A 17,185-nucleotide genomic window follows, 5' to 3' on the forward strand; every position below is an offset into this window, starting at 1 on the left:
TCTTTGCTGATTTTCAGCTTTTCGCCCATTTTCTCACGGTGTGCTCTTTCATACGTTGCATGTTTCTACTCTTAATGACCTGCTTCACTCTGATCTCTCTTTCACTCTGCTCGTTTTCTACTTTTGCTCGTTTTCCCACTCACTGTGCTCTTTCACACTACGTTTCTGCTCTTTTTGCCCCGTTTTTCTCTCTGTGATCTGCTCTTCACTCTTTGCTCATTTTGTACTCTGCCCTAGTTTTACTCTTTTTCTCTTGTTCTACTTTCAACTATTTTGCCCTTCTTTGACTTCTTCTGCCTTGAGCTTTTGCCCTCTTGCTCAGTCATTGTGTGGTGCCCATTTTTCCTGCCTACCATGCCCCCCCACTCCTTTCCTGCGTTGACGTGTTGCCACTCCTTTCCAAGTGTTCCCACTAAGCCCTGCCTACCACCCACATGCTCCTCTGCACTCCAAGGACCTACTAAATGGCAGACACACGCAGCAGCGCACCAAGGATACGTCCACCTGTATCTGTCAGTGCCTGGACTGCGCCCAGCGTCAAAAGCCCTGGCCCTTCCGCCCCCCTGTGTTACTCTGCAGCATTTCTCCAGTTACTGAACCCAGGCGAACTTCCATTAGCTGCAGCTGCACTGCATCACTTTACACAGAGGGAGTTTTCACCTTCACTCACTGTTGCTTCGCTTGCAACACCACACCCACCCCGCCTACTCCACTCACACCCAGAACACTTCCCATACCCACCACCAAACATGCATGCCGAGACACATTTTCATTCATGCTTCTCAACACTCGACCAGTCAGCAAACATGCCACGGAAATCTGGGACATACTGGACACTGATGCCCCAGGCTTCCTCTTCTTTATGGAAACCCTGCTGACCTCCGAATCGGCATCAAACATTGCCACTGCTATCCTGGTAGGATGCAAGCTCACCCTTTAGGCTGCCAACACGGATCAGGAGGAGAAAGAAATGTGATAATACTCCTAGAATCCTTCAACTGCAAAACTACAATAAAGAATTCAACCACCTACATGGAGCACCTACACTTCAAGCTATTAATCTCAGCATCTTACACCCTAAGAGAAACCCTTGTCTACCAACCTGTGGGACCACAAGCCATTTTCACCAATATTGCTGAATTTGTCGCCCCCTCACTATCGAATCCAACTACTATATCCTACTAAGAGACTTATTTTTCCACCTGGACTGATTTTTTTATTTTATGCCTTATACTTTTGGTTACCTATCCTTTTTTTTGTTTAAGCAATATCTTCAGGCTACAGTAATTTCAAAGCAACAGTACTAATATTTTTTCCTGTTAAGTGCATTAAAACTAAAAAAGTGTTTATATACTGGTTCTAGAAACACCTACCTTGTTTGGAAGCACATACATTGTTCTATTCAAATTATTTGCAATGGCTAATTCGTTTTTTTTTTTTTAAATTGTAGGCACGTGGTTGTCACATTTAGGCGGGAGTATATTTTCTTTTCCTGCCATTTGTTTATGTTTTTGTGACTTATGCGCACAATATGAAATTATAATCATCACTTCTGCTTGCTGAGGATAGATGTATGGGCTGTAAATGACTATGGGTAGTAGCTATATAAATTTGTGAATGGCACTGATGCACACATTTGTTATTTTCAGAGAGTTTCTGGATTCTCTAAAGGATTTTTTCAGGTGTCAACCAGTCAGTATTCCTATATTGCTTAGCAGATGAATAGAACTTGTCCAGTATGGTATACCTTGAAATTAAAAAAAGACTCAACAAGTTTCCACACATTCCCCGTCACCCTACTCCATCAGACTATCTTACAAATAAAAACAGCAGGACTTTTGGGGAAATGGGTGAAAGGGATGAGACAAAACACAGTTCTGGCCTAAGTTCAGGTGATGTTAGTATCATCTTGCAGGAAGGTGAATCATACTTCAACTACTTTTGGGACTTCACAATATAGCACAATGTGATGTTTTACACAATACTTGGCTACATAAGGAATTCAAATATAGCCAAATGTTTTACTGGTTCCTACGTGGTATCATACCCTCACAAACATAAGGAGACCATTAAACATTCCAGCATCTGAGGGAACTGGAGAACTTCAAGCTGGTAACATGAAGGATAAGCACACACGGAGACAAGAAGTAGCATAAAAAAGGAAACAACACTCAGAGGGGCCTAGAAGGAGAACAATAACGAAGGAATAGAAAGTGGTGGATGCAAAACTGGTAAGCAGGTATGGGAACCAATACAACCTCGCTGCGTGAACCAATGCAACCATGCAACCAGAATGCTGAATTGCCTCCTGGTGACTTGTCCTTTTTTTACCTTTGACTTTTCTTGATATCTTGTGTTGGGCTTACTCGTTGCAGCCCTCTGACTCTCTGCATTATACTAAACAGCTTGGTCACCAATATTCTCTTTCCTTTGTCTCCGTTTTCACAAATCCTCGACACATCCTTGACAATAGTTGGCATTACTTTTCTTGGCAGACATTGCTTCTTTGTCCTTCAAAGTCAACACGGCTAATCACTTTAACGTACTATCTCACTATAACATTTTAACATGCAGCCTATCCAATATTGCTCAGTACAGATAGACGGTAAGCAGTCAGCACAAAAAGTGTGGCATCACCAACTGCATGTTTATACCAACAGGCCAGACTTAACCAGACATATTTTCCTAGGACCTACATAAGAGAACAACTAAAAAAGCAAAACAGTCACTAAATAGGTATGACCATATGGCCAGCCCTAGCATGAAACTAGTTCAGGAACGGGCATAGTCTTTAATGGTGGTACTGACTGTATTTGGGGGCGAGAATGCACAGGACATGGAACTATACAGCTTTTTTATTTTAAATAATTACACTACTGTTTTCTTCTGTCTCTACGCTTGGGACAGAAAAAAGAAATCTGGAAATTGCGTCCAAAAGAGGGATTATAATAGTGGAGTCGATGCCTCTGATGTTGTTCAACTAAAGCTTTAACCTATTCTGGAGACAACCCTCAAATGGCTAGGGTATGTAAAGCACTGAATAACGTGCTGTACGAAAGCTGGTACTGGTGGAACAAACGTGCTGCTGTTGGTAAGCCCATTCGGGGAGGCAGTCCGAGTCCAGAGTTGGTGGACAGTAACTGACACACGCTCACAGAAATGCCTTATTAAATAATGCACAAGAGACTGGTTTCTAGCAAAGTTGATTCTATTGCAAACACAAGAGCATTACATTTTCGTAAGTCCATTTTTCTCAGTCTATACGCAGAGTCCAACCAGAGTCCAGAATAAGATATGGGAATGCCGCTACCAGTGCGGCACCACTCAGATCAGTACTGTGTACAGAACACGAGTTAAGCAACCAAGTCAAAATAAATTAAATGAAGAAATGAAATGCGCTGACCCAGTTAGCAGAACTGAGCAAAGATCATAGTACGAAGGTCCCAGAATGCTCTGCTCCTGGAAGATAAGCACTCCCGGCCCCTCCCGCACCCGAGATACTCCCAGTATAAAGGCTTGAGGGGTCTGGCAATGTCAAAGGCAGTGAGAAGGCCACAGTAACAGAGAGCGTACACTGCATGTAACGCAGGAATGCACTATTAAATGATATGTGCAATTATGATTGTACCAATGGACCATGTCTCATGAGGAATGTACCAATTAATCTGCACACAGGAGGGTGTGCTAAGAAGGAATGTACAGTTGGATCTTTGACACAAAGAGTGTAATGCCAATGTGTGTCAAATTGAATGTATTATTGAAGTCCGTGTCTTGAAGGACACTCCACTGAAAGGTAGAAATTGCAATATGTTGGTAATTGGTGTAGCAGTGAAAGTAACATGATGGGTCTGTCGTAGAAAACATAGTCTGTTTGAGTCCATGTTTCATAGTGAAAGTAATATTTTAGGATCTTTGTGCCATGAAGATTGTAACATATGAGGCTACTGAGATACAGCCATAGAAACCAGTTGTGGCTGCTGTCACCTGAAGTTTCCAATTTGTGGCTAATTCAACATGGAGTATGTAACCTGTTGGGGCTCATGTGCTAAGGAGACTGTAACACTTTGGGGGCTGCCTGTCCCCCTGAAAGTAACATTTTGTAACATGTGCCACAAGGGAAGGTAAACCAAGCTGCACAATGTGTCTGTTCTTCTTGGAAGCTAGTCAAGTTGAGCATGTCAAGAAAGCAATGGTGTTGTAAGGGACTCACAGCTGCTCATGCAAGCTACATTTTGCCTTGGAAGACAACATGTAGGGACACACTTGGGACACAGGGTTGTAATCAGGAAGAAAACTGGAAGGGATTCAATAAATGTACATGTAGAATATCGAGCAGGTCCCAGCGGTTGAACACTGGAGAGAAAAGAAGGGCTTTAGGTGAAGAAGCAGCAAAAATGTACACATTTCCCTGAATTTCGATATGTTCCTTTTCTTCTGTTTTCGCAGAAGCACTGTCAGATACCCAAATGTACTCTGGTTCAACAAAAACTGACGGTCACTTCTCACAGGTCCTCAAAAAGTGTGAACATGCTTGCCACAGTTCTTCTGACTGGCCTCAAAGTCTGTGACGTTTCACAAGAAATCTTTGGTCAGAGCAAGGCTGCATAGACGGAAGAACCATAGCACGGGTGTCCAAGAGCTGAATGGGGACAGCTCCAGCAATGCAGACCCTCACACTGTCTCTGGTCCATTGAAGGTTTTATTCACCCTGGTCACGCCTCCAAGAACCCCTGATTCTGTGAGCCTGGAAGGGGGAAAAAGTGAAATTTTTAGAAAAAAGCTCTTAGCAAACCCCTTGCATAAGGACAGTTTAGCAAGACAACAGTGTACTATTCAATTATGCTCTTCTAAATCATAGGCCCCATCCATAGATGCGGGTCATCCAAGAAAAATTAAATAAAGGAACCAAGGGACAGGTTTAATGAAAAACACAAGGAAGAGAATACAGACACAGAAAAACCCACCTCACCCAACAAGTATTCACCCTTTTGCTATGAATAGTATGTTTACTCTACTTTGGGTATTCCTCTGCTTGAGTTGCATGTGCTAGTCAATAAATCACAAATGTAAATGTGTGACACACACTGAATTTATATTATTATATTCTGCAATATGATAATCAAGCTTACATTAATAGATGTAACCATATTTATTAGAAAATGCTGATTGCGTGATTTCTGATTGTATCTAGAAGGTTGACAACTATGTGTCATCTTTACTGTTGTTAATCAAAAGAACAGTATTACAGAATGGAAATAAATGAAAAGGCAACAGGCAGCTTTTGGTTTATGTTGAAAATGAAATAAGGTTATAAAAGACGACCACCGAGAGTGAATGGTAGTGCGGAATCTTCATACCAGGTAACAGTGGGACAGAATGTATAGAATCATATCCCCTGTTCCAATTAAAAGATACTGAGATGGCAGGCACTTCGCTTTCGCTCGCTGACTGATCAATGCAGCTGGTCTCGTCAGATGAGAGTAGCAGAACTTGAGATTGCATTGAACAAAGATTTATTGTTCAAACAGGTATGTAGATGTGTATCACCTCTTAAACTCGAAACAGGGCTTATATTCTGATGTGCTAGAATTAGATTAGAGCTTCGAAATAATAAAATTAAGGTAGGTTTGCTATACATTCAGAACAGCAATCATGCTGGAGTGGTTCTTTCTATTTAAGCTTTAAGTAAATGTTGCCACTGCCATTTTATTTGTCTTCATTGTGGTTACAATATATATTGTGTGCATTGGACTTGGATTCTGATTTTCAGTACATATTTAAAATGTATCCCTGTTGTTCTGGAGTGTGTAATTCTGAAGAAGGGTTTGGGGTTCCACTAACTGTCCTTTGAATGTCTTATGGATTGATCGTTAACTGAAATGTATCTAGCTCAAATATTGGTCAGTTAGTTGTGGAATGGTTGCAGTAAGACTCGTTTAGCGGATTCAGCTTGCCACATTGTATAAATCATTGGTGCCAGGAGGTCTAGAAAACCGACCTCTGTGTTTCTAGAAACCTCCTGAAAACATATCATTCTGACTAGTGGGGCACTGGCCCTGTGTCATCACCTGCTTTCCTCCTTGTGTTCTTGTTGTACCCACAGTGAACTGTAATCTCTGCTTTGCCTGAGGTAGAAAGTGAATAATCTTTGCAATACACCTGCAGTGTACAGTGTGTATTTATTGCTTCAGCTGCAGTGTACTCTGAATAGCTTTCAGTACTTTAGGTGTACCACATTGTGAGCAAGAATAATTAATTGGCTTTTTAAGTAGTACAGAAAATGAGAGCGTTCCTGCCCGATCTGACAGCTGTTTTGAGCAGGAACTGGGAGCAGGAGCTGGACCACGTGAAATATGCTGAATTTGACCAGGTGCGATTTGCAAACAGCAAAACACATTCAGCAGCACTGTTCCAAGCAGCAATGTGCAGACGGTGAAGGGGTCTAAAATAAAAGCCACATTTAAGGCACCATCAGTCCTCCTTTTGCTTGATTATGATCATCAGAGGAGTTGTCTACAGCTTATCAATCACATGCCAATGCAATGAAGGAAACAAAGGCAAACATCTTATCACAGCACAAGTACTTAGGAGAAACACTGGAAGCAGGCTTTGACTTTGTTTAACCCAGTTATGTAAGCTATATGCATGTATGGTATGAATGTCAGTAGTATCAGTTACTAGTGTTTTTATGTTTAATTTAACTCTTTAATAGTGCTATTCATTGCAAAGTAGGGCTGTCAGACCGCTTTACATCACACGTATGCGTGGACAATAAAAATCAAACATGTGAAAATCGAAGCATGGGATGTATTACCTATGACAGTGAAAGTTACAAGTCACATATCGTCTTTAATGATGGGCATTATACATCAAGCGTACCCTTTCAGAAGACTGCTTGGGGAGGTAATAACATTTTATTACTACTGAAAGGAACCCTTTTTAGCAGCCTTGTAATGGAAGAACGGGACAAAAAAGGTTCTAAACCCATGCCTTGCAATTTTCATGCTGCTCCTTTATGACTACTTTATCAGGAGGATTGCAATTTATGAACTGCAAGTAACAAAATGATTTCTGCTGCATCTACCTAATATAAAAATCTCGGATCCGCATGTTACACAGTGAGCTTTGCAGGAGACATATTGACCATTTATGCTACTTTATGAGTCAAAAATCTGACTAGACGAAACATAAATCTCTCCAGCAACTGAACAACAACCAGACTTCGCTTGCAATTATTATCATCATCATCATCATCATCATCATCATCATCATCATCATCCCCGGAGGTGTGATGGTCACACGAAGACCTCATTAGATATTTTAAACTGCAGTCTTTGCGGCCAATTAAGCTGGAACAGATTTAGTGCCACATCTTCCACTGTTGCCAACTTCTTCACAGCAGTCTGTTTAACAAATGTATACATTAACTGTCAGACCCCGTTTCTAATGCCCCATCCCATTTCTGTTGCTACACAGTGACCCCCAGTTTATGGATTTTTGGAGTACATTTTTTCCAATTCCAGCACTGCTCTTAAACTTTGTATTCAAGCTGAATTTGGGTAACTGGTTAACTCGCTTAGCACACTCCTGCCCGTGAGCGGTCCTACAGAGAACATTTACAAAAAATCTGTTAGCAACATGCAGACTTGAGCAGGCACTGCTAGTGCGGTCAACAAGATGCCAAGATTCGTGCTTGAGTCAAACGCTGTCAGATTTTCTTCTTTTACAAGGTGCTTATGATCCACTGTTCAAATTGTATTACCTTTATCTCAAGGAGAAGCTGGATGTGTCATGAATAGATCAATCAAAAGAAACTAAGTTGCAAATCTAACTAAATCCATAAATCTTAAGTCTTTTTCAGAATGAAATGTTTATATTTATGCAGTCTGCATAGAGCTGCGCGTAGGCCACCCTACCAGTGAAAACTTCCAGCCACAGCCAGGTAAGAGCGACACTCAGGCAAAAACCTGTCCTAGGTCAGCCTAGCATTGCTGTTTCGAAACCCAAGCATCTATTCCAGTTGTTGGCAATTCCAATGCAACTTGCACCAGGATTTCCTAAATCTCGAAGCACAGAGGGCAGAATACTGCAAATTCCACAAGTAGTGTTAGGCAAGGGAATAGCCAGAAAATTAAAGTACCTACCACATCAATCATACCTCAGATCACACCAAGCAAGCAAGCTGATCCTCCTTAGTAGAGTTCCCTTCACCCTTCTATCTATCCACCCATCCCATCATCCTAATATCTATTAATCTGTCCATCCAGTCATTCACCTCTCACCCTTTCATATACACATCCATCATTTCACACATCATTGTGTATCTGTATCCATCTTTTCATCCAACCATCTACTCTTCATCCTTCCATCCATTTACTTTGACTTGTCAATCCTTTCACTACTTGCATCTACCTATCCTTTCACCCTATCTGTTCATTCTTTCACCCTTCCTTTCACACTTCCACCCAACCTTTCAACGTGTTCCTTATTTCTTTTCATGTTTCTTTCCTTCCACCATTCCTTTCACCTTCCGTGCGTTCTTTCTATCTAACCATATTTTGTCTTTCATCTTGCTTTTTCTCTCCTATCTTTCTTTCATGCTTTTTTTGTCCATGCTGCTTAGTTGGTGGTGGATCACTATGTCCCTGGTGCTAGGGTAAGTGAGATCCCAGCCCAATACCAAGTTTAGCCTATGAACTTTGGTCTTAGTGCCAAAACCAAAAGAAAAGCACACAACAAGCCACCCGACCTGACATTTTACATGGCAGAGTACACTGCCTGTAAAATGCGGAGAACAGGCACTGATCGCTTACAATTGACAACTTCAGCCAGTTTAATTTTAATGAATTGCAGATAAAAGATGAAGATCATTACTTTTGTTGAAAACTAAGTTCTAGCTGAACCCTCCTGTCCCAATTGGGTTAAAATAAAACAAGTCTACTATTTTACAGAGCAAGGCACCAGTCTGGTGGCATACCTCCCAGGAACAGCTAGCCATACAGGCGGCACATCGTAACTGAGACAAGCGATGTAAAATGGCGACTTGACTCTCTTTTCAAGAGAGAATCAGATATGAGGTTATGTAGCAAGGTGTAAGTATGGCCCTTGAAAGGCCTCAATGGAAGCTCACAGCTGAGAGACAGCAGGCTGCTGGTGGCACAGGGGAGAAGCATCCTCAGTTTATGGCATAGAGTGCAAAGCAGTCAAGGAGAACCCACAGAAGAAGTGAACCAAATGAAGGTAGGAGAACGAACCATGGTGAATCATGAAACAAAACCCTGTTTAAAAACTAAATCAGTCACAGCCAGCAAGAGGAATTCTGTAAGAAGATCGATAGAGATATTTATATAATTAATATTAGAAAATGAAATGGGCAACAGAGGAACAAATGAGCTGCACCACAAAACTACTAAGGTAAGTAACTTCAAAATGTACATGTGTTTATGGATAAAGGGTGATAGTTATTTTGAATTGCGTTCCCTCACGTTGCAGATCTCACTGTGGACCAACAGGAAACCAGCTTTAACCGGCTTTACTCAGAATACATGAAAGTAGATATGGTAGTGAAGGTCCTGTGGTTAGTCTATCTAAAGAAAATGTTTTCTTGAGTGGATTTGCCAGAAATATATAGCACATCTAATGCTATTTCTTTTTCTTGTAAAAAAAAAAAAAAAGAATAAGGCCCGTTTTAATTCCAAGTGTCACGGCCACAGAGAACGTGCTGAATTTTTAAAACATATGGGGTGGACTATTTATCTATTGTTATCTCACTAGGTATGGGACCATCCATGCCTCAGTTGGGTAACTAATACCCAGCACAGATATTTCCTTAAACGCTTTAGGTTAGCGACCTTGCATTTCCTGCGCCTGGAGCTTATTTTTCTAAGCTTCCTTCGTGCCCCTGTGATTCTTGCTCAGCATAGTCTATGATGCACTTTATGCTTTTTTTTTAAATGTTATATTCCTTTTAGAAAGTGTTTCCTGTTTTAAGATCAGTTAATCTCAGGCAGTGGAGACCCGCAATGTTGTATATACTACATCTACATTTTGTTTATATCTTCTTGGGGTGGTTAATTATAGTCAGCAGTCTGTTAAATATAGAAGCATTTTATAATGAGAATGTTTGTGTTTTTTTTTGCACACATATTGATTATGTTGATATTTTTTTATCCTGTAATTGTGTTTTCTCTTTTTTGTGGTCAGCGGGTCTTTTCTAATACTGACAATTTATGAAATGTACATTTGTATTACCTAGTGTTGTGGTATCTATCCCATAGTATACGTATGTGTTGGTTCATGCATTTTAAAACTTTTTATGGTTATATTTTAACTGAATAAAGAGTTATTGACTGACTGAATAAACAGGTGTAAAATATTGGACAACCTGTCACCAAAGGGTGTAAAATTCGGGAACAATGAAGTGACCTGATTACGTTTTAAAATTAGGAGCTGCACACCATAATGAAATATGTCCAAAAGCAGACATTCAAGTCCATTGGTTTCACTTTGACTTAATTAACTTCTCAAGACTTTATGTGGGTCAATAGGCAAAAGCATCCTGTCATCAGCCCCACAAAGCTCTTGCCTCCAAGCTGATATACCGCCCTAAGCAGCATTTTAAGCAGTCTCTATTCTTGATCCCATGCCAGAGCCATCCTCTTTGCTTTGAATTGGGCAACTGCGGACTACAGTTCTCAGCATGCCAGGGTGGTGATGCGTCACGGTCATGCTCTGCATCACACGCCCACATGGGCGCGTGGCCAAGGGAAGCACAGAGTGAGATGCGTTCTGCCTCTTCTACGGACCCTTGCTGACCTTCCAGCGCTATCTACGGCACCAGGACCTCATCAGTATGGTTGAAAAGCAGGGAAACATCGCTGCACACACCCTGTATCGGGGAGAGCCCTATGGCGACCCTGAGAGAGTGATTCCGGCGGCAGCAGCTCAGACTCCCAGTGGCAGACTGACATAAGCCACCATCCTATCTACGTCCTTTTCAGGAAAGCCCTGAGGGCTGGAGCCATTGGAAATGGTCTACCCGGCATCCAGTTCTCACTGCGGCCACCGTAGCCCTGACTGGTGCCCCAGACCCTCTCCTGCTCGGGGGTAGAGGGCTGCCTAAAAGTAACTCTTGCACCTTGCCTATTTGCGAGACATTTTGAAGGCGGGCTACAGGGATTAACGTGGATTCCTGCTGAGGTAGCACGGAGCGAAGCCTGCAAAGGAGAGTGACTCTTGCTCGACAAACCCCTCAGGAAAGGAAGGCATCACAAGTTACAGTGGTGGATTGGACCCCGCTGGGCCTACACATTCACTGTACCCTGCTCAACCTCGGGCACAAGGTGAGACTTTGGGTGTGATAAGTCTCCCCCAGCCCTCGTAACTGCCAGTCCTGACCTGTCCTTGCACCCAGCTAAAAACTGAGACAGAGTTATTCCCATGGCTCGGGTGACCTTGTGGCTGTCATAGACCTCACGACTGGGCTGCCCTTCAACACTATAACACAACGTGTATGGGTAATGCTAGTAGAGGGCCCCTGTGGCCTGTTCCATAGGTGAGTAGGTCACCGACTAGGTGATCTAAATCATAGACATGGAAAATGGTAGTGACGTTCGAGTGTTCAGGGACGGGTGGGGGAATTCCCTTTACGAACTAGGTGGTTTCACACACATTGTAGTGTCATGCTTCATCATTTGACCACTTAGCCTCACCCAGGTCAGATGATACCACCTGGGCGGACTCAACCTCGTTTTTTAATGAACTATGAGGGAGTGCTGAAATGTTATCTTTCTGGATAAAGCAGGGATCCAGTTGAAGAGAAATAAATACTAAAATTACCTCACAAATCACCTATATCGTTCAATATTTTAATGGCGGTGTTTGTTGGTAAGATTAAAAACAATGAGACAATCTTGAACATAATGGTTCAAGGTGTCCTACAGAATTCTATGGCCAACATGTTTCTGCCCTCTAGTATATAGCCAAACTGGTCTGGGGGCATTCGTCAGGGCCTAGGATCTCTCCTAAGTATGGGGTTAACTAACTAAACTAGATCATGAGCGCATGCATTGAAATGCACACAGGGCCTACCTGTTTAAAGTGTCTGAGAGAGGCCCTGTGGTGTGGAGGCAATTTGCCTCAGGTCTGGGAACACAGGCAGGGGAATTGCCCCTTGTAGTCACACTTACTCCTAAGGCGGCATCTCTCGTGTACACCTAGAAGGTTCCCCGTCCCAACTTCTCTAAGCCTGGCCTGTTCCATAGGTGACCTACTCACCTATGGAACAGGCCAGAGGGGCCCGCTCCTAGCATTCCCCATACACGTTGTGTTATAGTTTCATGTATAAGGGAGATTGCACGGGGTTGATATACTCACAGTACACTCTTTTTGTGTAATAGCTGCCCTTCAACACCCGTTCTGTATGGCCCCCCACCCTCACCCAGACTGACATCCATCATCTGCGAGGCATTCTCCTGAGACCCAGTGCTCTTGCCCACCTCGCACTGTCCTGAGGGGACTATCCAACACTCGCCTTCTTACACTGAAAGCGCTCACCAGGGCCTTCTTCTGCCACTTCTCTGCTCAGCTGCTGGGGGTGAGTGAGACTGTTAGTGCGATGCCCTGTTGCGTCTCTGTGATCATCACCACTCTTTTCTGAGCTGAATAGCCAACAAGGGGAGCCCTTGAGTGTCGTTCAAGGGCTGCAAGTCTACCCCGGCGCCAAGCCTCCCTAGGTGCTTACACCCCCCCAGTGATAACATTGAGAGCATCTCTAGTCTGCAATTAGCCGCCTGCTAAGGAAACTTCAACAGAGTGCACTACCACACCGACACGTAGCCCACACAAACTCAAACTGCCCCACTGACTAAGCACTGGACTCCACTGCACTCTTGGATAGAACCTGGTCATCCCTCAGCCTGTACCTGACACTACCAAACCCTTAGAAGGGGCCAATATATCTTTAGCCAGTGTTCAGTGATTCTGCCTACTTGAGGCCCTGTCCTTCAGCCGACCCCCTGAGCACATTATGACACCTCCACCATCCTCAACGCTCTGTTCCGTTTTCAACCTCTGGGCCATACCTCATTGAATGGTGCCCTACTCTGCTTCTGCTATCCCAGGTTCAACCATTCACAGTCACACTGCACAGATGTTCTGAACTGAGAAACATGGGTCATGATACGGTCTGCAGCGGTCTACTGGCGTGGTGCTGCTGCTGGCAGCAGCGCCACCTTATCGCCGTCCGCTGCCATGGCTGCAGCCGGAATTCTGCCATCCTTATGGCGGAATTCCGGCTACGGTCATAATATGGCGGACGGTAGGTAGCCAGGGTGAAGGTCTTGTGGCGGACGTCGCCGCGGCGGTAGTCAGTCATTACCGCCTATGTCATAATGAAGGCCTTAAAGTCCTGTACTCAGGACATTAGCCACAACGTCAGTGAACTGGGGGGCAGACGCTCGATCAGAAGATCAAGAAGCACTATGGCGCACAGTCGCGGCACTGGAAAAATAACAGGTCGAAGACCTTGAAAACAGAAGTTGAAGGAACAATATTCAGATCAGGGAGATATCCAGGGACATGGAGGGCCTCAATATAAATGTCCTTCACAGCCGAGCTACTCCACACTGTCCGCAGATGCTTCTCCCGCTGCGCTGAACAGAGCTCACAGATGGTCTCTATACCGGAGCGCCTGACTCAATCTTAACACAGGTGCACTTCTTCACTGAAAAGGAAGCTATCCTAAAAGCATTGCAGAGCAAAGCTGACCTGGTTTGCAAAGGCTACACAGTTCAGCTCTTTCAAGATTTTTCACCAGCCACTCTGTGCTGCCGCAGGGACTTAAGACCTATTATCGACAAACTGTGGGAACTCAACATCCGATATCAGTGGGGTCACCCGTTCGCTATCATTTTTACATGAGAAAGCAAGCGCTGAGTCCTCCGTTCTCTGACAGAAGACAAATAGCTCTTCAAAATAACAACGAGTACCTGGAAGAAGAGCCCAACCCCACCTCGATCTCCCTCTCATGACCCACTGCACTCCATCTGGAATACAGTGAAATCTCAACACTCTGACAAGCATCTTAAAGCAGCTGCCTCTCATGAAACCAAAAGAGACATTAGTCAACTTCTCCGCAATATGGGGAAGAGCCCCTGTCCAAACCCTTCAATTAATGGCCCTTCATGAGACAGCCTCCTCCATGCTACCCTGATCCAGTACAAAGAATGCTACTTTCTCTCATCTACTGTAACTGGCTCCTTGAGGCAGATGCAGTATCTACAGCATTGGAAGACCCTTGTGGGCTGGAGGCGGGTACGTCCTTGCTCCTTTTCTGGAGGACATGCTACCTGGCTTGCTACTACAGACTTCTCTGTGTGTTGTCCTTCAGCTTCTTTAACAGACAGATCTACAGAGGCAGGTAGTTCTGGGCATTTAACTGGCCTCTTGGTGCCTCCTAACTAATGCCAGCCTTAATCCTTCTCAGCGGCGCGGTGCCAGAGCGGCTGTGGAACTATCTTTTTCACTGGACACCTCCCTCTCTGACTTCTTCATTGTGGCCGGTGTGCCCCTAAGCTGGTCATCCTAAGACTTGAATGGGGTTGTTAAGCCCTTTTGGCCTTATGTTGAGTGTTTTTCTCACTTGTTTCTTAATTTGCCTAGGTTAGCTACACTCCTCAAAGAGTCCTCCTCACACCTCCTTATCCTACACTGTGCACTTCCAGCTTCTCCTGCCCTGACACCACCTACAAGGCGCCACTTCTTGCTCGCCTACTCAGCCATGATTGGCCACAACCTCTGCTTCAGCTCATAGACTTCAGGCACATGGGGTGTGCCCCCTTGGTGGGTTCTCTGGGACTTGTGATCTGTGTTATCAAACTGCTTATATTGGGTGACACAATTGGCACGCTTCTTTCCACGCTATAGCTAATACCCAACACACTAAGGCCCCTATTTATATTTTTTGATGCAAAACTTATGGATTGGTGCAATCCGGCGCAAAAGGTGGGCTAGTGTAAAAGAAAATGACGTTAGCCGGGTGGGGGTTTGGGAGAAGGGGAGAAGGGAGGCTTTGCACCAGAAAATGACATTAGGCTGGTTAGAGGCAAAAAAAAACGAATGCCTCTAACAAGCCTAGTGTCATTACCTGACGCAAAACTATCCATACCACATGACTCCTGTCTTATAGAAGACAGTAGTCATGCCCACCACCCCAATGGTCAGCACAGGGGACAAGGGTCCTTAACCCAAGTTGGGCCTCCGATGGCACTTTAATAAAAATAAAAAATAAATACTTACCTGGGAGGGGTTCCCCCATCCTCCGGTGTCCCTCTGGTGTGGGTGTTCCTGAGGCTTGAGGAGAGCACCTGTGGACCCATTCCATGGTGTTCAACCATGGAAATGGGTCCACGGGTCCCCTAACGCCTGGTGTGACCCATTATTTAGCCCGTCCTCCCACCCATGCGTCATTTCAGCACGGGGAAATAAATATGGGGCTAGCACCATTTTTTAGATGGGAACGCCTACCTTGCATCTCATTGACGCAAGGTAGGTTCACGCATCTGTAAAATGGTACAAACTCCAATATTTTGACGTTAGACAGGTCTATATATATATATATATATATATAAATATTGAGTGAGCTTTGTGCCAAATTTGCATAAATAATGACGCAAATTTAGCACAAATGGAGTATAAATATGCCCCTCAATTACTCTCTCTGAATGCCTGGGGCTTAAATTTGCCCACTAAGCGTTGGCAAATATGGCACTGCCATCTCTTGCAGGATCCTAACGCCATCTTCCTTCAGGAGACTCACCTCCTGCAGGAAGAGTCTCATCGCATGTCTCAAATGAAATATCCAACATGCTTCTGGGCACACGCCTCAATTAAAACAGAGGGGGTGGCGATCATGTGCAAGGTGTGCTGTTGCACCAAGGTACAGAACACCGTACGCAACAAGGAATGGCGATATCTGAAACTAACTCTTCAATGAGGCACCTGCCCACTTACCCTCCTCGATGTTTATGCCCCAAACCAAGTGCAAGATGTGTGCCTTGGAATCCTCCTCCGGAAACAGCTGGCAAACAAGAATGGTGATCTAGTGGTGGGTGGAGACTTCAATCTGGTTTGGGACCCTGAGCTTGATCGCAATAGCACCTCGTTCCAGGGTACTAGAGCAATGTTAGCCACAATAAAACAAGCCCTCAGTGATATGGAGCTGGTAGATGCATGGTGTTACACATACCCTGACATGCATGACCACTCTTTCTACTCACATGTCCATGCCTTGTACTCTCGCACAGTTTACCTTTTTCTCACCCACTCCTCGTTTCGTGATCTGGAGTCTGTTACCATCTCAGACATCTCCACCTCAGACCATGCCCATCTGGACCTACTATGAACCTGCGTGGGGGTCCAGAGTGGGTCCGGACGCGCTGGTGCTTCCTCCACACCTGCTCAGGGACCCAGTCGATGCAGCTGGGATTTAGAAGGGAATCACAGACTATTTTGAACTAAATGATCTCGCGGGGACTTCTGGGATTACTTCAAAGCCACCTCAAAGGGGTCATAACATCCATTGCAAGCACGAGGGAGGCGGTGGAGAGGGGTTGACTGCTGAGTTCAAAACTCTTGGGAACCTTGATCAACTAACCGGTGCAACTAACAGCAACTAGCCTTGCTGCGGGCCCACAGCAGAAATTAAGCTGAACGGTCCCTCCTAGCCCAATGGAACAGTTTTATGAGCAAGTGAAAAGGTCAGTGTACTCCTGGCCCACAAACTGCACCAGCACCTGGCTTGAGCCCACATAGCCAAAATCAGAATCTGGGACACGACATGGAAGACCACTGAGCAACTGAAACGAACAAGTTACTTACTTTAACTAGTAGCGACATATTCTCGTTGCAGGATTCCTTATTATAGAATTTCCTCTACCAGATAATTTATTACCGAAGGTAAGTAACTTGTTCATCTGATAGGGACTTCTAGTTGCAGATTTCTTACCTTAGAATAGATACCCAAGCAATACCATCCTGGGAGGTGGGTCTGCAAAACCAAGATCATACTAGGAAGTCCTGTAGGATCGAACAGCCAAAGTAACCGACCCTTTGGACCCGACTGTCCAGGCAGTAGTGTTTGGTGAACGTGTGCAATGATGCCCACGTTGCTGCCTGGCAGATGTCC

General features: G+C 44.3%; 1 protein-coding gene across 6 annotated transcripts in view; it reads right to left on the reverse strand.

Annotated features, from left to right (window-relative positions):
• Positions 1-3,190: 3,190 nt before the first annotated feature.
• GPR108 (G protein-coupled receptor 108) overlaps positions 3,191-17,185 on the reverse strand; it is a 113,510-nt gene continuing 99,515 nt past the window's right edge. For all 6 annotated transcript variants that reach the window (XM_069230475.1, XM_069230474.1, XM_069230479.1 and 3 more), the window contains one exon: positions 3,191-4,744. In XM_069230475.1, the coding sequence (XP_069086576.1) occupies positions 4,672-4,744 (73 nt within the window). In that variant the 3' untranslated portion in view covers positions 3,191-4,671. The remainder of the gene's footprint in view (positions 4,745-17,185) is intronic.

The sequence above is a fragment of the Pleurodeles waltl genome, chromosome 4_2 (assembly GCF_031143425.1).
Source record: "Pleurodeles waltl isolate 20211129_DDA chromosome 4_2, aPleWal1.hap1.20221129, whole genome shotgun sequence".
In the NCBI taxonomy this organism is placed as follows: domain Eukaryota; kingdom Metazoa; phylum Chordata; class Amphibia; order Caudata; family Salamandridae; genus Pleurodeles; species Pleurodeles waltl.